Source organism: Coturnix japonica, chromosome 6, assembly GCF_054131305.1.
Source record: "Coturnix japonica strain WE chromosome 6, WE-NBRP24, whole genome shotgun sequence".
In the NCBI taxonomy this organism is placed as follows: Eukaryota; Metazoa; Chordata; class Aves; order Galliformes; family Phasianidae; genus Coturnix; species Coturnix japonica.
The window spans coordinates 23,702,873-23,723,675 of record NC_140668.1 but is presented as its reverse complement, the minus strand read 5'-3'; the positions used below and the strand labels follow the sequence as shown (position 1 = coordinate 23,723,675).

Sequence of the window (20,803 nt, the reverse complement as noted above, 5' to 3'; positions counted from 1 at the left end):
CCAGGGAGACCACATTGTGGCCTTCCAGTACTTGAAGGGAGCATTTAAACAGGAGGGGGAACGGCTGTTTGCGAGAGTGAACAGTGTTAAGACAAGGGGGGTGGCTTCAAACTGAGACAAGGGAGGTCTGGGTTGGATCTTAGGATGTTTTTCACCCAGAGGGTGGTGACGCACTGGAACATGTTGCCCAAGGAGGCTGTGGATGCCCCATCCCTGCAGGCATTTGAGGCCAGGCTGGATGTGGCTCTGGGCAGCCTGGGCTGCTGGTTGGTGACCCTGCACACAACAGGGGGTTGGAACTGAATGAGCACTGTGGGCCTTCTCAACTCAAGCCATTCTGTGATTCTATGATACTGATGGCAGCTCTGTTCCCAGCTCCACTACCTTTATAGAAGATCTCCAGGATCTCCTCTGCAATGTTATGTGTGAAAAGGGCAGGGAAAAAAAATAATAATCAGCATCTCTCATAGCAGCCTGTTGTGACTTCCAGTAACCACTTTGCATTCCGCTTTTAGGTTCTGTTTCCTCCTCTTATGGCAAGAAATGCTGCTTCTACTGTGAAACACCAACATCTCAAGGTATAACTCAGCACCAGCTTAAAATACACTGCTTTAGTGATATTAAGTTATACTCACTTCTCAATTTCTGGAGCGCAGTGAACAAATTCGTGGTTCCAGAACTTAAATGCTGGGTTTTTTATCAGCTCGATGAAAGTAATGAGGAGACCCCAGGGATGAGGCCTATTTACAATCAGTCGTTCCAAGAGAACCCTGCAGTCCAAGAACAAAACAGTTAGAACAGAAAGGTCTGAAAAAAAACCAAGGAAGGAAAGGAAGAAGCTGAATGCAGGCAAGTTAAATGTGTTCCCTCTCACCTCGTGATCTGCTCCTGGATAGCCTCAGTGTTGGCCTCTGCAAACAGGTAAAGCATGGTGCAGCTGAAGTAGTGGGTATGACTGTTGGGGTATCGGAGCTGATTGGCAATTGCATTCAAGAAGAGGTACCGACCTGCAGAGGAAGAGTTGTGAGCACATATGGCGACCACTGCTCCGAATGCAAGAGGGAAAAGAAACAAACAGTACTGCCAAAGTTAAGGTTTTTAAGTGCACCCCCATCCAGGTACAGGAAAAAAAACTGAAATTCCAACTCCAGCTGGTGGGGCAGTAGTAATTCTTCATTCAACCAATCTCCTATTCCCTTGAGCGTTTGGTTTCAATACTGCTCCTGTATTTAATGTAGCACTACTTGCAGTGAATTCACTAGCAGATCTGCACTTCTTGTAGCTCAATCTGCTTTAAGTTAGGTACGACAAACCAGCTCACCTTCGGTGTCCAGGTCCACTGCCAAATTCTGGAAGATGTCCATGTGTGCTGAGTGGGTAATGGTGCTCATGGAGGGTGTGCTGCCTTTGTTGTGGATGTGCGCAATAGCCTGAGTACCTACGTAGAGCACCAGGGCATTAATCAGCTGGATGTTGTAGCGGTTGCCAGGTTCATTTGATACCTAATGGGAAAGATATAAAAAGCATTAACGTTCTATGTTCCTTCAGTAATTTCAGGGACAGCATGTACAACAACAGCATCCAGATCTCCTTGTTTATACAGAAGGCAACATACTTAATGTCCACAAATGCTATTTGGCATTTACCCATTCATAATGCAACGGTTGCCCCATCCCTGGCGGTACTCAGGTCCAGGCTGGATGGGGCTATGGGCACGTGCTATGGTGGGAGATGTCCCTGTCATGGCAGGAGTTGGAACCAGATGGTCCTTAAGGTCCCTTCCAATTCAAAGCATTCTGTATGCTACACAGCACCAGTAAAGTGCTGACAGACAAGTACAACTATTGTGCTCCCTTGCTTGGAAGAAGAAAAGAGCAGGTAAAGGCAATCTGAATGCACCAGCTGAGCCATGGGCTGCCTGAAGCAGCCAGCACTCGTGAAGGTTTATGTTGGAGCAATTCCCAGAGGAAGGCCACCTTCAGTCCTGAATCCTGCCGTAAGCTCTACCATGTGATGTGCTCAATGAGTAGAGCTGGCTAACAGCTCAGAACTGGGCTTTAGGCTAATCATCCTCCCTTCCCTGTGCACTCTTCCCCCAAGAGCATTAACATGCAGATCCACAGACTTCAAGAACTGCCGACTATGAATTCACTTGCAGTCAAAGTTTAGATTCTAAAAAACAAAAAAAAAAACCAACACCTGCAATCAAGTTCAGTCAACTTGAACTGATACTCAAAATGCTGAATATCAGACAACGGCCTGGGCAAACAGTGCTGGAACCATGTGATGGAAACCACAGAACTCTTTTATCTGGTAGGGGACAACATTGAGCTTGACACAGTCAGCTCTGATAACATTCTTTCTCTATGGTCTGCAACAATGCACTAGAGACACACAAGCAGAAAAGGCCAAGGTTTAGATACCCTTATTTCTCACTTAAAGAATGTGTTAGCTCAGGTAGATAAAATCAGCTGCTTTTAGATTAGATCAGCTCATGGTTGCTAAAAAAACCCAGAAACCAACCAACCAACATTCCTGTTTCCATCTCAGTTCCTTCTTGATGGAAGTACTTGTTTCTTCTCCCTAACCTGGGAGTTAAGTATTTGGAGAAGTGCATTTTCAGGGGCTTTTCTACTGCCAGGAAAGCACGGTTGCTACATAGAGAATTCCTCCTAGGAAGGAAGGTGACTCAGCCAACAAGATCATTTGTCTCATAACACTTCTTAAATCCAACACCCTCAGAAACCACTCACTTGTAAGTTGCTGCGCAAGTCAGACAAAAAAGTGACTGGAGAACGGGTTTTGAGATAGGAATCCAAGTCTTTCTTGAACTGAGGTGGCATCACTCCAGTGAAGTTGGTGAGGATTCGTGGAGCAATATTAATTTCACTCAACATGTCCACCTATTAAGAGAAAGCCCAGTCAGCTACACACCATAAGCAATTGGTCAAGGAACAAATCACAAAAGCAGATCAGTGTCAAGGCAGTGTGAGAAAGTTTGTGCAGCCACAATCTTTCCATCGTTAGGAAACCAGTGTATGCCCAAGTATCTATTTAGATCACTAATTAGATCAACTCTTCTCAACATCTGTCCACATTATGCAAGAGGCTGGCTTCAGAATGCTAATTTATCTCATTATGTTAGGACAGTGTCCGTTTCTCATTAAGAACGATAACTATAATTTAGGGCTCAGATATACCAGTTCTCTGACAATTACATAACTGAACTCAAGGCTTCATGCATCCTGCAGAGCATGAAATGTTTGTACAGCTCAACAGGTGCTGAACAAAATTCTAACGCTTCTTAGCTGAGCTTTCAAATAATGAGCTGTTACTGCAATGACAAAGATGCCCTTGCTCCTATACCACAGATCAGTCCTGGGACACCACAACACCAGTTTCCCTTCAGAAAAGCCCTCTGGCTTTTTATGCTAAAGGCAGGCTTTCATTGATGCAGTTCTCAAGTAATAAAAGTCTCAACAGCTTGTCCTTACAGGTTGAATCTGCATCTGTTTTGCAGGCAAGGTAAAGATTTGTTGCTAGCAAAACCAATCCTGCACAGAGGCAAGTTTTATGCTTCCAACTGCAACAAGTCCTACCTTTAGATTGGGGGTGAAAGGGTCTGGAAGCCTCATGTTCCGTGGGAAGGCACTCAGGATCAAATTCCTTAGCTGAATACAGTTAGGTGGGATGACATCACAGAACCCATAATGGTAGTCACAAAGAAATTCTGGGAAATCATGCAACAAGACCAGCAACACACGCAGAGTGCCCTGCAAAACAAAACACGGCAGCTTTAGTATCAATATAAGAGGTCCCAAATAGCTGAATCTGCCCAAGAGCTTGGGGCAAAACCATCCTTCTACATTACTGTGGTTATTATTCATTAACAGAAAGAAATCAATCTAGGAAGGTAGGCCCACCTGGTACATGTCTAACTAAAAAACAAACCCTGACAGAGAAACAGTATTTACTGTTCTATCAGAATATGTTTTTCCACTCCAATTTTACTTTCAGAAGATTTTGGTTGGAAGCACCTATTGTGTATTTACACATATTTACCTTGTAAAGAATTTGCATAGGTTTGGTGAGTTCCACATTTCTGAGAAAAGGAGCCAAGTACTTGAAGAGATCGATCAGCAGCTGGGCATACATAGGCCAACCCTGCAAAGGAGAGAAACAGCAAGAGGTAAGTGTACAGTGAAGAGAGGCAAGCTTTAGTTCAAAGCTATAATTAGGTAGAGTGTTCATATAAACCTGGATCCCAACTTAAGTCCTCCTACTAGCTCTAGCAGTGACAGCAGCACAGCTCATTACAAGGAGCTTAGCTGTGCATTGCAAATTATGGGCTTTTCCCTCAACACTCAATGCACCATACTGAGATGACAGCACTCAGTCTAAGCTACAGCTCTTCCAGACTTTGGCAAAGATGAGTTTGTTAAATTCCAACCACCCTATACTCAACAGCTTATTGACATCAAGCTTTTCCTCCATGCAGTTGTTACTGTGAATACAAAAACAGGACAGCCATGCTACTAGAGCACTTCAGGAGATGTGACAGCATCACACCAGGCATCCTTCTGGGTGAGCTTTTTATTTCAGAGAAGATGAACTGCAGCCACACCTTCTGCTGTGGTGTATGTGCCAGCATTCTTGCAATAAATATCCGATGGGAGATCAGTTCCAGCCAGGCATAAACAAAACCTGGAGCTTTTGTAGGCCTCAGGATGTGAAATGTGTTACTGAAAGAAAAGTTAGAGCAGGTTAGAAGTGCGCAGCAATAAGATTGTTTTACATAACATTGAGCAAAAACATACACAGCCCTAAAAAGCAAGGTATTTCAGCTTCATTTTAACATGGACCTTCCTTACAACAAGCAAGTGGACAGTCTAAGGAGAACCAGTTATTCTGAGTGTGATTAAGCCACCACACAGAACAGTCAGATAAGCCTTTAGACGAAAAAAATAAGATCTTGATCCTACCAGGAAAGGATAAATACTGAGATCAAATACATACCAGAAAGCTGTGAGTGTCTGGAAGTTGATGGTCTCCAACACGTGCTCAGGAGCATTTAATTCCAACAGCAACATGATGAAAATGCGATGGTAAGGAAGCTGCTGAAACTCGCCCTGCCGAACCTCATGGTCTTGCAGGAGAACTCCCACCACAATACCAAGAACCTGAAGAGAGCAACGCAATTCAGTGATGACAGCAAGAATAACTGTGCAGGTCAGATAGAAATCTTTGAGTGAAAGCCACTTGGCAACCTCATACTCCACTCAGTTTCTTGGTTCAGTGACCAACACCTTCAAGTCCCCATCTGATAGCTTAGCAGTAACCCACATTAAGCGTATCTATGCCAGCCAAAGCACACACCATTATTCACGTTAGGTGCAAGGGCTACAAAGTCAGTTCCCAACCTTGTTCAGCAGGTTGATCTTCGTAACGGTGTTGGTTGCTTCTCCAGAGTGCTTCACCAGCAGTGCAATAAGCCGCACGAAGGCATCCAGATTGTGGTAGCACTTGGCTCGGATCATGGTGGGGTTGGCAGCAGGGTTGTGCTGTTGCTCAGCCTGAGCACGATAGCTGATTTCAACACACATTTCAGTGCAAAGCCGGAAAAAGCGGGTAATCAGGTCATCTGTTTTCAGGATCCCTTGCTGGTGCATCTGTCAGGGAAAGGAAAAACCCTCAGAGCTCTAAACACAAGAAACTTATCCAACAACTTATTTCAAATACTTTTAACAAGCATATTCTTCCCCGAGGTGAGCGCTTTCAATGCAACTTGATGGTGGTACCAGATTTTATCAAGGTCATTTGCTCCCAAATAGTCTTTGATCTTAAAAACGTTTCAAATATCAGCAGAGCTGAGAAGCCCGTTTAGTATCAGTTCTGCTACCAGCACTAAACTTTACATCAAGGGCAGTAAAGGCAGCAGCAGTTTGGTCTGTTGGGCCTTCAAGAGCCCACATAGGGCAGCACAGGCTGTGGGAAGGGCAGAATTCAGCCACCAGCTCAGGAACCATCACTACTTTGTGGCAATGCCCCGTACAAACAAACTGCATGGGCATAATAAGCTTTCTTTACGGGACACGGCATGCAGAGATAGGTTGGGTGTGAGTTTTTCCCTCCTTTTGGGGAAATTATTATATAATAACACACATATCATGGGACTTCTTTGTTACCCACAGTATTATAAAAATCTAATTTAAACGAATGTTTAAGGGAATTTCTATGTTTACTTTAAAGCATCTTCTGAACTCCTGCTGCACTAAAAAAAGGCTATAAGAGCAGCACAATCACAAACAGAACTGTTAATACTTCTGGAGAAGTCGTGGGGTTTTTTAAATAGAAAGGAATTCATATCAGCCTTCACAGATGTACACTTCTTGCCTAATGCAAAGGAAGCCTCATCTCTCTAAGTAACCAGATTAAGGTAACTTTGTTTAATACATTTATTACAAAATGCTTCTTTTAAAACCACAGCCGATGTCTGAAAGGAAAAAAAAATTAGATATGAATACTCCAGTTCCATGTATGTATTTGCTGTTTCATATCTGATGAAATATTGAAGAGGTAAGCAAAGAGTGGTCAAACAGTGAGGAATGGCAAAAGTGCACTGAGTATTAGGAGTATGCTTATACACTATACTGTACTACAGTGTACTGTTATGGCATAAAATGGGGTCACATGAGATGGGACTAAGAGGTAAAATCTCTTTAAAGAAGCCAGTTTAACACAAAACATTCAGAGAAGGTGTTCTGCAGTAAGAAACCAGAGTAACAAAGGCAGCTACAAGCCACGTAAGGCAACTAAGAAAAAGAAACGCTGCAGCAATAAAGGTCTTTAAGCATTTTTCCAAGCTTGAAGTGCTAAAACTGGCAGCAAAAACTCATTTCTTTAATATTAGCACTGAATTTTAAAAATAAAACAATAGCAACAGAACAAATCAGGGGCTTCCTTGTAGCTGCACTCATGCAGTGACTAGGAACACAGTTTTAGGACAATGACTGCAGGTACACAGGGAGCTGCAGCCCCACATTTTGGTTTACTGTGTATCTCCTCTCAGTCACAGCTGAATGGCAGATGCACAGCTCATCCCACCCATCAGGATGCCCCAGAGTGAACTGCTGGAGGGGCTGGATGTTTAGATTTAGATTCCACCTTAACTAATGAAGTTTCAAGTTTCTCCTCCCTAAGAATTCCAGTTAGAAAAGATGCCCAGGTTCACATGATCTGAAACAATTCAGCTGCATCTCTACTGGTAATTTACTCTGTAGACTGCCCAGAGCTTTTACTCACAAGGAGCAACATTAGTCAAGCTTCATTAGATAGCATGCGACAACTGCCAACAGGTACCTCACTAGAATTTCTTATCCCACTGGACTTGTATCAAAACCCTGGGCCTGAGTGGACAGCTTAGCACCAGAATATCTGAAGAACACCACCAGCCAAAGGACAGAGATTTCTACTAAACTTCAAAGGAAGGCAGAACTTTGATGGCCAACTGTCATACACCTGCAAGTTTCAAAGAAGATGTCTAACATTGGTTACAACTGCTTTAAAATGCAGGGAATCACACCCTACTTATGTTGAATAAAAAGCACCTTTCTTTCCAATAGCTCTACCTGTCCAACAAACGCAGAGAACGCTTTGGTACTGTCGCGGCCCGCTGCAGCCGAATGGTAGAGGTTCACCCACTCCCTCAGCAGGTATTCTGCCTTCTCCCTCAGACCTGGTGGATCATCATACTCAGAAGCTTGGGAAATTCCAGAATGCATCATGAAATTGGGACCTCCGTGAGCACGGTCGATCATTGCTTCGTAGTTTGATCGGACCACTTCCATCAGCTGAGGTAACCTAACACGACAGATCAGAGCAAGAGCAGGGTTAGAATTCTTCCCCCCCATCCCAAGAAGGTATGCAAACTGGAAGCTCCACCAAATATAGTTAAAGCAAATTCCACAGGCTTATAACCTTTTTGTCTTCTTCACTAGCAGCAATAAGTCCTGAAAGCAGATGCATTTGAGGAAAGGCAAAAAGCAACTACAACACTGACATCATTCAACCCATGAAATGATGTAGGGAAGCATCGCATGCATCGCATGCAGTACAAACAGCTTCACTTTTGGGGACTTGGAAAGCCCTAAAGGCTCAGATTCTGATATGCCAATGCTAAAGGGCCAGGCTGGAGCACTGGAGTTAGTATAATTTGATTAATATCTCGTGGTTAATACATAAGAGTTAAAAATTCAAGGGTGACAACACTGCCTAGATCTGAGAAAGTTGGAATTTCAGGGGTATCTCACAGTACCATGGTAATTATTAAGAAAACATTTTAAACCAACATGGGATCACAGCCACAGAAGAAGTTTAAAGCTCTATGATTTCCTGATGCCAACTATGTGATATTTCAAATCATAAATTAGCACAACAGAAATAATGTATTGCATGGTATTTCAGGCTCACCCTTCTGGGGCATTCCCTCTGGAGTGAGCATTAATCCTCATGAGTGTCTCGATGGTGTGGAACAGATCTGCCTCTGTTACATGGGCGACACTTCTCTCATCCACAAGAAGGATCTTCACCAACTGCATGGCAAATGCCACAGCCATATAGTTCAAGCCGTTCTCCATTGACTGCCAAAATTAAAAAGGCATTAGGATCATGAAGTTCAACCATTCACCTTATGGCTGACCACCACTCTTAAGACTGACTTGTAAGGTTTCCCCTCCAAAAAAGCAGGCTCTCTTTACCTGTGCCAGGTGAAGATCGTACTGCTGCATGTTAACCAGGTGATTGCGGATTAACAGCTCCACAGCTTCCACGTTGTACTTGTACTCATCTCTACATTCAATCAGGCACCTAAAAGAATTCAATTTCTTTTCACAAATGTACTTAAAACTACACAATTTAAACGAAGCAGATCTAGTCTAACAAATATTTGAGAGTCTCTGCAACCCACTGCAACTCATTACTTGCCCCAGAGATCTCTTCTGGAGCATTCTGTGCTTTGGGTCAAACATTTGTTCCCTACAGTACTGGCCAAAGCCCCTCTTGTGGGTACAAAGTGGCATAGCTGTTCAGCTGAAGCACAAGCGCTTCTGCTGCAGGCATATGCTATGTCACATTATTTGTGACAGCATGTGGAGAGTCTCCACGAGATGGGAAAAAGCAGAGCATCTCCAATGCTTCAATCCATGACAGATTTCTATCACGTTCTAGGATGAATCTGTATTAACAGAAGCTCTAGTTACTTTTAACATTAAGAAGACTACTTTGTGTGCCCAAATTAACAAGCAAGCAATTCAGAATAACACAGTACCTGCCAAAAGATAGGAAAGGCAACATCATAGCTCTGCTGTGTCACAACTGACCTAGTAATCTGCTTGTTACACCATGGAGATCCATACGCACGGCCGTCCTGCAGAGCCTTCAGCACCAGCAGGTGACACTCACGGTAGCGAAGCAGGAGGTCAGCATCTGCCCCACTGGTGGCATCCAGTAAGCCCTCTACAGCCTAGAATAGATGCAACCTGTTAGCAGAGGAAAAAAGAAGCCCTCTTCCAAACCTTACATAAACCACATCAGCTGCAGTTACCGTTCAGTAGATTCAGCAGTCATGCAAATAACTACTTTAGTCATTGTCAGTTTCTGCTACAGCTTCTGCACAAGTCAAAGCCTCCTACGAAGCAATTCAGTGTATGGCTTATGGGAAACTATGTGAAGGAACATGTACAGAGCCTGACAGAGAACACCTTCCAGATTCTTTAGACAATGAGCTGCTGCACTCTGAGTCAGCAGTCATCTGTATGAAATAGAAGTTACTACAGAGGCACTGATGCCAGTTCACGTCACAGAGCTCACAACACCCCCCACCTGGTACAGCTCCCTAGGTCTGGCTGCAGTGGGGTTAATCCTCTTCATAGCAGCCCATGTGGTGCTAAGTTTAAGATTTGCTGCTGAAACAGTGTTGACAACAATATCTGGGCTGCTGAACAGTCCATCCAATGTGTTATGGTTTTCTCCATCCCATTCTGCCTCCCCCACAGTGAGAAGGCTGGTAGTACACAACAGACTGGGAGGGCGCAGGGCCAGCACAGCTGGCACAAAGTGATCACAGGAATATTCCATGCTGTGTGACATCATGCTCTGTGCTAAAAGCTTAGGGAAAGGATGATTAGGGGAAGGCAGTCACTGTAATGCTTGTCTTTGCGAGCAACTGTTACGCTCGCTGAGGCTGAATTCCAGGAAGAAGCTCACTATCTGCCTGCTGATGGGATGCACTTCTCTTTAGTTTTAGTGTTTTTCATTTCTGCTTTGTTTGTGCACACAGCTTTTCTTTTCCCTGTTGTCATCATCGCTCTGAACAAGTCATTTTTGCCTTCTATCTTCCCCCTGTCCAGCAGGAGAGGGGAGTGAATGGGCAGATGAGGACATACTTATCAGTTACCACTAAAAATGAAGCAAATCTGTGCTGCTGTAAATTCAGCACAAAGCCCAGTGCTACCCACATACAAGGGCAGTTCAAACATCTTACGAGCCTCCAAACCATCTTCAAATCAACAACTACTCCCAGCTGCAACAGCTCTCTACTTCTCTATCCGCTTCTTCCTGCAGCAGCCCAGCTACAGCACACACCATACCAAGTGAATGGAGCCCTTTTCCACCATTATCTACTAAATCTCTAAAGACAGCATTCATTCAGTATCATTCACCAAGCAAGCTCCACAGGACTCATGAAGATACGAAGTCACCACAAGACAACTGACAAGCCTAACAAGCAATGGACTCGAGGCCAGTTGGGGGCAGAATTGTTAACACCTTCTGCAGCAGTCCAAGCGCAGCGATGGCATCACGGGAGTTCCGAGCGACCACCACAGCCTCCAGGAGGCTGCGTAATGCTTGAGCTTGAGGATTCATGGCCAGAGTATGGGGAATGGACTGCAGGTGCTGCTCCAGTTCCGTCATGCATTTGTCATAGATTTGTGCTACATCATCTGTGGCCCAAGCCTGCTGCTTAAGAGAAAGTGGGAATTAGTCATTTTTCACAAGGACCACATCTGTGACATTCATATCGACTGGTTCTTCTGCTTCAGAACTCAGCACCCAGAACACTGTCTTCTACAGCCCTTTCATTAGTTTTAACTGCATTTCAAACACACAAATATGACCACATTAAGCTGCAGAAATAACTAGCAAACAATTTTAGCAGTCCTTAAGGTCAAGAATGCATTCAATAACCTGCTTATTATCTCAAAATAAGTGTTTGCTATATACGACCTTACCCCAAAATAACCTTTTCACTGCTACTAAAACTACAAGTAATAATCCTAACTTGGACATCTGGTTCCAATCCATGCTACAAAAAACCCCAAACTGCTTTTAAGAATAGCTCCATGTTGCCATCAATTTAAGATGAACAAACCTTTCAATCAGTATTCCCAAGCAATACAAACATCTAATTCTTACTAGCCTTCCATCAAAGGACACAAGCACTGCAACACTCATCAAAAGGGCTACTTAAGACAATTAGAACCCTCTACCTTCATAGGTTGAGCCAAGAATCCTGTAGGCTGAGTTAAGTCATTGGTAGGCAAGAAGCCGGGGACGTTACGTGCAAACTCTTCATAAACAGCCAGCTGTTTTAGGTCCACACCTCCAACCTTTGCAATAAAGAAGAAAACACATTAACATCTTCGCTAAACACCATGGCAGTAAGGAATGAGGGCAGTCTGTGCAACAGGTAGCTGCTCACTCACTTTCGTACACAGAGTGACCTAAGTAAGACTCTGCTGCTCTGTGCTGAGGCCGTATCCTTCCTGTCAGACCTCCTAACACAAGGATTTTGCTGGATCGCGGCAACTTGCTCCCAGAAACACAAAGAATTGAATACTGGCCCTGTGCTTCTCAAGAGGCACAAGAGAATGCCTTTGAAAGGGATGAATGGGAAACAACACAACCGACTTTTCTTTTAGTGAAAGGAAGAGTAGAGGAGAACAAAAGAAAGAACGCAGATTTCTCAAGCAACTGAGGAAAATGGTATGAATACATTCTGAAGCAATCTATTAATGTGATGCCGTTGCCAATCAAGCTAATAGCTGCTTCAGTGTTAGACATGACTAACAACATGCAGAACTGCTTATTTGAAGCAGTGTGGTTCTGAAGGGAAGCACAGCATGAGAAAATAGCTCACTTAATATCCTCACCTTTAACCTGATCTGTTCTGGCATGCGTTCAGCTTGGTAAGTTAACACAACAGGATCACAGTATCGACGACCCTCTTGTCTAGCATGTTTTCTGAGCTCAAATTCCTGTGAAGAGGGCCAAATACATTGCACTTTAGATGTCGAGTCTGGATGTATACAAGAACACAAACCTTTGAAAAGGCAGCAGACCCATACTTACAGTTGCCAGCCTCTTGTCCATTTCAGGGCCTGCTTTTTCCACAGCTGTCTTCTGGATAAAACAGCATGCCAGCTCACAGTTATCCTGTGCCAGCTGGGCAGCTGCTTGCTCCATCATGTCCCTCTGCTGTGGGGAGGCTGCCTATTGAAAACCAGGACAATCCGTGAAGGCATTTTCCATGAATACAGCCACTCTTAACATCTGCACTGCTGTACTCAACACCAGCAATAATAAAGGAACCTTCTTAGGAATATGCTGTCTTTGCACGGAATACACCATAATACATTTACTTTTTGCATAGCTTTGAATAAAACATAAGCAAGAAGACAGTAAAGACTTTCAACAAGGAACAGAACAGCAGGAGGTTCCCCTCCTTCCCCCCCAGCTTATCTCTAGAGCACAACTGAACTCACAACAGATGCTAATGAAGGAAAAGAAACCAGTCTGTCATGGCTGGAGGGTTTTTCCACCACCTAGGCTGCAATCAGAAATGAATGCCTCACTCAATGCAAAGCTGAGATGCTAAGCATTTCTGCACTGGGTTCCCTTTCTCATACAGTTCTTTTCCTTCCCTTGAGAGTTTTAAGAGCAAACCAAACAAAGGGACCTATGTGCCAGGGTGTAAAGCAGCCTATTCCCACTGGAATACACATATAAATGCAAACAGTCTGATCTCCTTGGGCTTCTTTGCCCATTAAGTTCTACCCTTACTGCTGCTTCTTTCAGACAAAAAAACCTCTCACCTTCTCAATCCACCTAATTAAGTAAGCTGGATTTTTGAAACATCTTATGCAGCACCTTCTCCTGCAGCACAACATCATGTGCAATTATGCCATTAAAAAGCTTCCCTGGATTACAATTGAATCTCCATCAATACATTCGTGACATTTTGCCAATACAGAATACATTAGCACTAAGTCTCCCATAAAGCATGACCTACATTCTCCTACGCATGCAGCAACCTCGCAGATACTCACAGCTGTAACACAACCAGCTTCCATTCACCCTGCCTCACCTCTGCCATCTCATGCCACCCAAGAGATAAGAAGCATTCCTTCAGTTGCTGCCCTGTCTGAACTGCAGTCACATCCAATGAATCACAGCAGAACTATGTCTCTTTCTTGACAGAGATTTAATGGGTATTTTTGTTTCTTTGCTTTTTTTTATGGTTACTACCTCGACACCTAAGTTCTGAGGAATAATAAGCAAAAGGTGCTAACAACAATCACAGACTAAGTTCCCATGTTAACAAAGCAGTACTGTTTACTCCTGTCCTTAACTTGTATCCTTAACTAAGATTGATGGCACAGGACTCAAGTTTCTGCTACACCATCTGTAAGCCCAGACTTGCTACTGCAGAGAAAGCAGCCAGCTTCTGATCTTGGCAATCAGGTTACTTGAAGCTCTGAATAGAGAGTCAACATGGCTTGAGGCGTATAGGTTACATCACAAATCATTGAGCCCATACCTGGGCATGGGAGCCTTACTAAGGCTTTGTAGTCCATTCAGACCTTTACAATCTGCCCCTTAAGCAGAGAGCAACTGCATTGCAAAAGGGCCTTCACAGTGCCACTCCCTACCAGATGGGCAATAGCAACACACCCTCCCTTAAGGGGTAGGTAGACTTTCAACTTTGCTAACCTTCTAGGTAATAAAATGTCTCAATCTTTCCAAGATCTGTTCCTGTTGCGACACCAATGGCAAGCACAGCAAGTCTTCTGGGTAGCAGCTGCTGTCCTGGCTAGCCGTTCATGAACCGTATTGCATTTAGCCAAGAGGGAAAAAGTAGGACTTCAGAGCAAACTTAGCTTGTTAGAAAAAACATACTTTAAAATATCTTCTAAAGAAGCCAGTGAGTGGAAAAGCTGTTCAGAAGTCTTAACTACTTATCTGCTAACAGCAGGACTGAATTCAATCCGCCCAAAGCTTACATGCATACCATGATAATCTATCACCAGAAAATCCCAGAACCAATTCAATCCCATCCACCCTTGCTTATCTACCTGAAAAGCCACAGAAAGATAAGCACTCCAAAGCTTCCATGATGTGATCAAACTCGATAGCACACAGGGACAAACAGCTCAGGAAGCTCCAGTGCAATGTAGCCATGTCTACCTTATGGGTTTAAAACTATACAGTGTGAGCTGTTATTTCAGCACAGTTCATATCCACCCAGGATAAGCTGTATAACCTTAATAAAGTCTACCATGTAGAGAACAGAGTTGCTAATGCTGGGTATCTCTGAAGCTGGAAAGAAGTTTCTGGTGATGCAACACTTACCCTCAGTGCAGTGGCAAAACTGTTCTTCAAGTTGGTAGCTATGCTCATGAGCAAAGGTTCCCTGCAGGTGATCATGGCCATCCCAGCAGTCAGGTTCCGCATCATGTGGTGTGCAGCCACACGCATTCGTGACTCCTCCGAATCCAGTGCAAAGTCCTTCCTGACTATCTGCTCACAAGTAGTCATGGCAATCTTAATGGACCGATCGACCACGGGATGGACGAGCTCCTGCACCGCTCGCTCTATAGCCTGCCGCACGCACTGCTTCAGCTGGGGGTGGGCCTGAAACAGGGGGATCTGGAGGAGCATTAGGAAAGTTGTGTTAGTATTCTGGCTTACTACTGGGTCATTCTATCCCAGGCATTCATATTTTACAAACGTTTTTTTTTTTTAAAGTACACCCTCACAGCTTGCATACAGTGTTTCTCATGCAGGTACTGCAGCATCGATCACTCTGAAACAGATGTATGTGACAGGTTTTCTTCCAAAGTTGCAGCTGATCACAGAGCAAAGACTGAACTAAGAGCTAAAGTCACTGGTCAGAAGGAACAAGAAAGCCCTGGTAACTGTCCTAGCTGACACCCACTGCCTGAATTAATGTAGTTACTAATACATACGCTACAATGCGAGCTCATTTGAGAGCCTGTTAGCTACTGTAATCATTAGTAACTCCCAAATTCTCCCTCTGGATATTTATTAGCACTCACCCTCCCTATTAGAAGGAGAAGCAAAACTCCAAGAAATAGCTTTGAATTCTAAAATGCCAAACCCACTAGCTAAGATCTGTGGCAATGTCAGCAGTAGGAGCACTTAGTAAACCAAATCAGCACTTACCGTTGGATTTAAGGTAATATGTGGAGCCAAACCTCCTAACGAATACACATTGATGTCATGATAACTGTACTGGGGCTGTGGAGGAACTGTGGCTGTACAAGTGGTGCTGGTAGCTGGAGTTGTAGAAGCAGCTGTAAGAATATAAAAATGCTTATTTTAACCATTAGGGAAAAGTGAGTGATTAAAATGGAAGCACGCACATCATTTAAGTGATGAGTTCTGACCATAATGCTTCCTTACAGGTACCCAGCTTTTTTCCCCCCACCTCCACAGTGTCTAGCACCAGGTTAACTTCAGGGCATTTTGGCAGCTGTTTGTTACAGCAGGGTTTGAACCCTGCTACAATCTCAATCTGTCTCCCAGCTTCACTCTCTTCTAAAGAGCAGTTACACACAGCACATGCAGAATTAGTCCGTGGGATGGCTTCCATTCCTCTCCCATCTCCTAATCCTGTTAGCATCCTTCTATTACACCACTACTTTAGTGATTCTAAGCTTTCAGTAATGTTACAGCAGTGCAGATAGCTTCAAATTCTTCTCTACAAGCCTGTCTTTCTAAACTTCATACAGCACTGTTCTGAGTTTGATTTGAGGCATACTTACTGGTGGTTGTGATGGGTGGCAGCTCTTCTGGCTGCTTCACATCTTTCTTAGGAGCAGACAGCTGCTCATCCAGATTTTTCAGACGATCCTTATCTTTCAGGAGGCTCCCAGGTTTCAGCTCATTGATGTCCAGTGCAAGATTCTTGCAGAGCACTTCGATCTCAAACTTCAGATTCAACTGCACAACAATTTTAGTTTAGGTTATGTCACAAGGAAAAAAACCCAAACTGGCTGTTCTAAACCCAAGCTTCATGTTCTAACTCATGTTGTCTTTTCTTTTGCATAAGCAAGTGATGGTTAGACAAACAACCTGCACATTAACCTCACAGAAATCAAGACTCACCCACGCTCTTACTAAGTTAGCAATGCCCAGTTCCTCACACAATGAAGTGAGAAGTGAAATTTGGTCCCTCACAACATGTTTCTGACTGGTATTGTCAAGAAAACCTCAAGCTCAATAGGTACAGCAAAACAGAAAATTTACTTTTAGATCATGTTCTTGATGCAGCTCAGCTAAAACATTCATAATAGCCATTGTCCATGGGTTTGGAGGCCTGAAAACCTGCAAGAGAAAATGCAAAGCAGCATTACACAGTGGTCTGGAATGGTTTAGTTCCCTTAAGACTAATACATTTTGAAACTGAACCATTACATGCACATACAGACAGGGGAAACTGAAGTTTACACAGCTGCAGGCAAAGCTGCTTTTAGTATTGAGAGAAAGCAGATGAACAAGCAAGCTGAACGCCAAACTGGAAGCACAATTACTAGACCCTTCTGAGAGATCAGTTGCTTAGCCAAGCAGAGTTAAAGAGAGCTCATCAGAGACAAAACACGCATGTTGAGGGTGGAAGGAAATAAATCCACCCAAATAAGAAATAGATCCTAGAACCCCTCCAGTGGCATCCTTTTGTTTCTCAACAGAGGTCTGTGTCTGGGGATACTACAGTACAGTTCAGCCAACATCATCTGTTTAGGATGGACCCCCCCCCCCCCCAAAAAAAAAAACAGAACAAAAAACCCAACCAGACAAGTACTTTATCTCAAAATGGAACTAACTTGAAGCCGTGATATCCCTTTACACCCCCCACTACACATGAAGTTCATTGGGTTTAATGAGAAGCACTACTTAATTTCTGCAATGCTTGTGTTGCCACTTGAGCAGTAACAGCCCCAATGTAGTCACTTACCACACTCCTGACACTGGATTCTAAGACTTTGGCAACAAATGGTACTACATAAAGCAATTCCTGCTGTCCCTTAACGTACGCTTCCAGTAGTAGTGACTTCACATCCAAATCCTGAAAAACACCATCAACAATTAAAAAGGGTAGGAAAGCAGAAAGAAAAAAACAAGACCACTGCAGAAATTCCATTGACATGTTATTTTCTTATAGGATATAATGGCAAAACAGAGTTTTACGGAATGCTAAAGAGTGATCTTGCATTTGAACAAAGATTCACAGATGGATATTTTGACGTAATATTACCCCCTTCATTTTGGTGATAGCATTTCCAAAACAGCCTATGCTGCTGAATAATACCACAGTAGTTTGCGTCAAGCAAGTCTGTGAAGACAGAAGCTTACTGTGTGCAAGATGGGCTTATTTTTAGCCAGTGTAATCATTCCCAGCCAGTGACCAAGGTTCTTCAACAAGGAACGGTCAGAGAAGTTGGCTGCAGCCTTATCTGATGTCAGTAGCACCTAATGGAAAAAAACAACTCAAGCAACAACTGGAAGATAAATCAGACACAACACCAAATCAAACAGCTGCTCTGACCTGAAGCAGAACACCAAGTTCTGAGCTCCAGTCCCATTACAGAGATAGTCAAGAGCAGCCTTTACCCTCAAGGTAGCATCCCACCAATCTGCCTTGTAATGACTTCAAAATTCCTTTACTTGGAGGGGATCAGAAAGGATTACGCCTTCCCAGAGCTTTCCAGTTACTGATAAGGCAGCTAGGCTACCCAGCAAAATGTAACTTGGGAAGACAATGCTTCTTAACACTTCATTGCAGACCAGAAGGCATTTCCTGGGAAACGATTTAATTCTTACTTCAAGACCTAAAACATGCTCTAGCATTCTACTATTAGCTTTGTCCCTTGGCTTCAGAGCAGCATCAGCCAAACAGAAGGCCAACCACACTCTAAAGAGCCAGGAGATTCTTTTGCACTACAGCGTAACCCACGGTGGCCAAGAAAATCCACCAACAGGTTTAAAAATAGTGCTTCCTTGACAGATTTGATTCACTCACTCACCTCATCAGGGCTATTTCTTCTTGACCTCTTCAGCATGCACGTTAATTTAGTCCTCTAATGATTTTTAGTTGTTACACTTCTGTTTACTCTAGCTCCCTATCCTCTATTTTTCAGCTAAAACAACAGAGTGTGGTTCTCATCCTGATACTCTCCCACACAAACTAGACCACAAAGAAATTTTCCCTGCCGCAATTTGCAGGCCTCATACAAATATGGACTTAAATGCAGATATACCCTCTTAATCCTTTCTGACTGAAAACAAAACAATCCCAGTATTCATACAGTAAGATGTTAGCTTAAGCTGAAGTAGACTTTCCCAAGATACTCCATTTCTGAAGATAAGCAGCACAGGAAGAAAATGGCCTGAGAACAGCATACCTCTAAATGCTAAAACTTACCCAAGTATTAGAACTTGTGCACTCACCTTGATATTTCTGTAAGTCTCATTCAGAACCATTTTATTAAATTCTGGATTCTTAAGAGTGTCGAGGAAGTTTGAATATAAGCTGTGAAAATTTGGCTCAATACTGACTCTCTTCATCACGAGATACTGTGATACCCAAGGCATGAACTCTTCTTTCACTGTTTCCTTCAGTTCTTCAACCTGTCTCCATAGCAGAGAAAAAAGCACACCACAAAAAAGAACATGAGATGACAACCACAAACACAACTGCTTTCAGCACTATGGTTGGTGGTTTTGCTTTTAAGTGGCTCTGAAATGAGCAGATTTCTTTATCTAAAGATCTGGTCAGCAAGGATTTAAACTGGCAAATGAGCAAGGCACAGTATTTTCTCTCTCCTCCACTTCTCAGCTTTCTAATGTGTACCACCAAAATACCCAGGACTGTCAGCACCTTGCAGTAAAGCAGTCCATCCATAAGACAAATCTGCTATTTCCTTGGGGTATGTTTTTCTCTCCCTGTTTTTCATTTTACAAGTTAGCACTGTTTGTAGATACACCATCACTTACCAACTTAGAAAGCAGTTTTAGATAATTAAAAATGACTTTACTGGTGTTCTTTCATACTTGCCTTCTGTGTCATGTTTGACTGTGACAGATTATTGAAGATGAAAGCAATTTTTTCCTGGACGTTCTCTGGAGGTTCCACAATTCTCTCAGTTTGATCTGTTGCTACTAACAGTGTATCGATGTTGGTAGTATTAATGGAAGGCTGTAGGGAGACCAAGAAGTTAAGAATAGATAATATACTTAAGGGCAATAACCAAACAAAGCCCTTTAAGCCCAATAACCAAAAACTGTCAAGCCAAAAAAGAACTGAGCTTTATGAGATCACAAGCACTACTTCTAATGCACTTCTACCAGTGCTCAAGGGAAGAGATTTTACACTATAAACAATGGTCAATACCGAAAAAAGAATCCCACAGTACAGAAACCAACCCCTCACATTTGCATTCATACATCCATTAACTAACAGCTAGTATACAGCATTAGCCTGGAGAAAGTAACAGTGAGCAGTCCTTGGTACAACAGCAGGTCTCCAAAAGCACCTCAACACTAAACTGGGAGAGAATTCCACAGCTTCATCTGAAACAAAGCATGCCAACAGAACAAGCCAATGAAACATGACCTGTGCCCCTACAGCTGAAGGTCTAAATTTAAGGGCTTTAGCATCTGGTATGCGGCAAGAGAGAGTTTGCTACAGTAATCATAACTCAAGTTTAGAATCAGACAACATAAACACCTAATTCTGTAATCGTCTTGACACTTAAAACCTAAAAGAAAGGTCTTCCTATAACACCACAGTCAGTGCACAGCTTCTTAACAAAAAATGCATCTCTATGAAAACTTCAATCCTATGGATTAGATAAAAACACAAAGCCATAGGTTTATAGCTAAAAAATGGCAGTACAGAAATTTAACAGGTCTCTATCCTCATGTTCTCAATCCATATCCACAGTTTAACTCCTTCGCATCTCCAGCAAGTACACTGGGGTCACAGGATACTTACCGGCACATCCTTCTTGAAGCTGACTCCAGTTGGCCGAGTGATAGTGATGGTTTTTGCAACAGTGGTGGTGGTCGAGGTGGTAACTATAGTGCTGACTTGGCCAGCAAGAGGAGCTTTTGCTGGAACCTGGGCCTGGGCCTGAGCCTGGGCAAGTGCAATACTTCCAGGGGTGGTGATTGAACCCTGCATTTTCACAGGAGGATCTCTAGACTGCTGGCCGTATTCTATGTACTAAAACAGAGCGAACAAGCACATACAGAAATTCACAGAAAGCAATGTAACCAGGGAATGACTTTCTGCACAAGCAGTACGAACAGATGCTGAGAATCTTTAATTTTTAACAATAAAGCCCTTAAGGGAAACTGCAAAGTAACGCAAAATACAAAAAGTGAAATGCATCAGTGAATTAAGGCTGTAATTGGACTTCACAGCTCTGGGCAGATGAATTCT

The 20,803-nt window shown here is 43.2% G+C and overlaps 1 protein-coding gene, 1 long non-coding RNA gene and 1 other non-coding gene across 16 annotated transcripts in view; 1 reads left to right on the top strand and 2 right to left on the bottom strand.

The window, feature by feature from the left end:
* CNOT1 (CCR4-NOT transcription complex subunit 1) overlaps positions 1–20,803 on the bottom strand; it is a 47,780-nt gene that overhangs the window by 1,454 nt on the left and 25,523 nt on the right. For 5 of the 14 annotated variants that reach the window (XM_015873577.3, XM_015873580.3, XM_015873579.3 and 2 more), the window contains 26 exons: positions 20,354–20,584; positions 19,415–19,555; positions 18,808–18,987; positions 17,713–17,829; positions 17,315–17,425; positions 16,609–16,686; positions 16,125–16,302; positions 15,523–15,653; positions 14,689–14,985; positions 12,409–12,549; positions 12,210–12,314; positions 11,547–11,666; positions 10,825–11,019; positions 9,378–9,520; positions 8,757–8,865; positions 8,470–8,639; positions 7,608–7,860; positions 5,421–5,669; positions 5,017–5,180; positions 4,625–4,742; positions 4,063–4,164; positions 3,600–3,773; positions 2,754–2,903; positions 1,322–1,502; positions 875–1,007; positions 636–770 (listed from right to left, as the gene is read on the bottom strand). In XM_015873577.3, the coding sequence (XP_015729063.1) occupies positions 636–770; positions 875–1,007; positions 1,322–1,502; positions 2,754–2,903; positions 3,600–3,773; positions 4,063–4,164; positions 4,625–4,742; positions 5,017–5,180; positions 5,421–5,669; positions 7,608–7,860; positions 8,470–8,639; positions 8,757–8,865; positions 9,378–9,520; positions 10,825–11,019; positions 11,547–11,666; positions 12,210–12,314; positions 12,409–12,549; positions 14,689–14,985; positions 15,523–15,653; positions 16,125–16,302; positions 16,609–16,686; positions 17,315–17,425; positions 17,713–17,829; positions 18,808–18,987; positions 19,415–19,555; positions 20,354–20,584 (4,106 nt within the window). Of the gene's footprint in view, positions 1–635; positions 771–874; positions 1,008–1,321; positions 1,503–2,753; positions 2,904–3,599; positions 3,774–4,062; positions 4,165–4,624; positions 4,743–5,016; positions 5,181–5,420; positions 5,670–7,607; positions 7,861–8,469; positions 8,640–8,756; positions 8,866–9,325; positions 9,521–10,824; positions 11,020–11,546; positions 11,667–12,209; positions 12,315–12,408; positions 12,550–14,688; positions 14,986–15,522; positions 15,654–16,124; positions 16,303–16,608; positions 16,687–17,314; positions 17,426–17,712; positions 17,830–18,807; positions 18,988–19,414; positions 19,556–20,353; positions 20,585–20,803 lie in introns of those variants that run through there. The other 9 variants (XM_015873583.3, XM_015873585.3, XM_015873584.3 and 6 more) reach the window with 4 other exon arrangements.
* LOC107319066 (uncharacterized) lies at positions 4,101–4,680 on the top strand. The gene is made up of 2 exons (XR_001557635.3): positions 4,101–4,189; positions 4,499–4,680. It is a non-coding gene; the product is annotated as an uncharacterized LOC107319066 (long non-coding RNA).
* On the bottom strand, positions 18,219–18,354 carry LOC116653990 (small nucleolar RNA SNORA46). Its single transcript, XR_004308726.1, has one exon. It is a non-coding gene; the product is annotated as a small nucleolar RNA SNORA46 (small nucleolar RNA).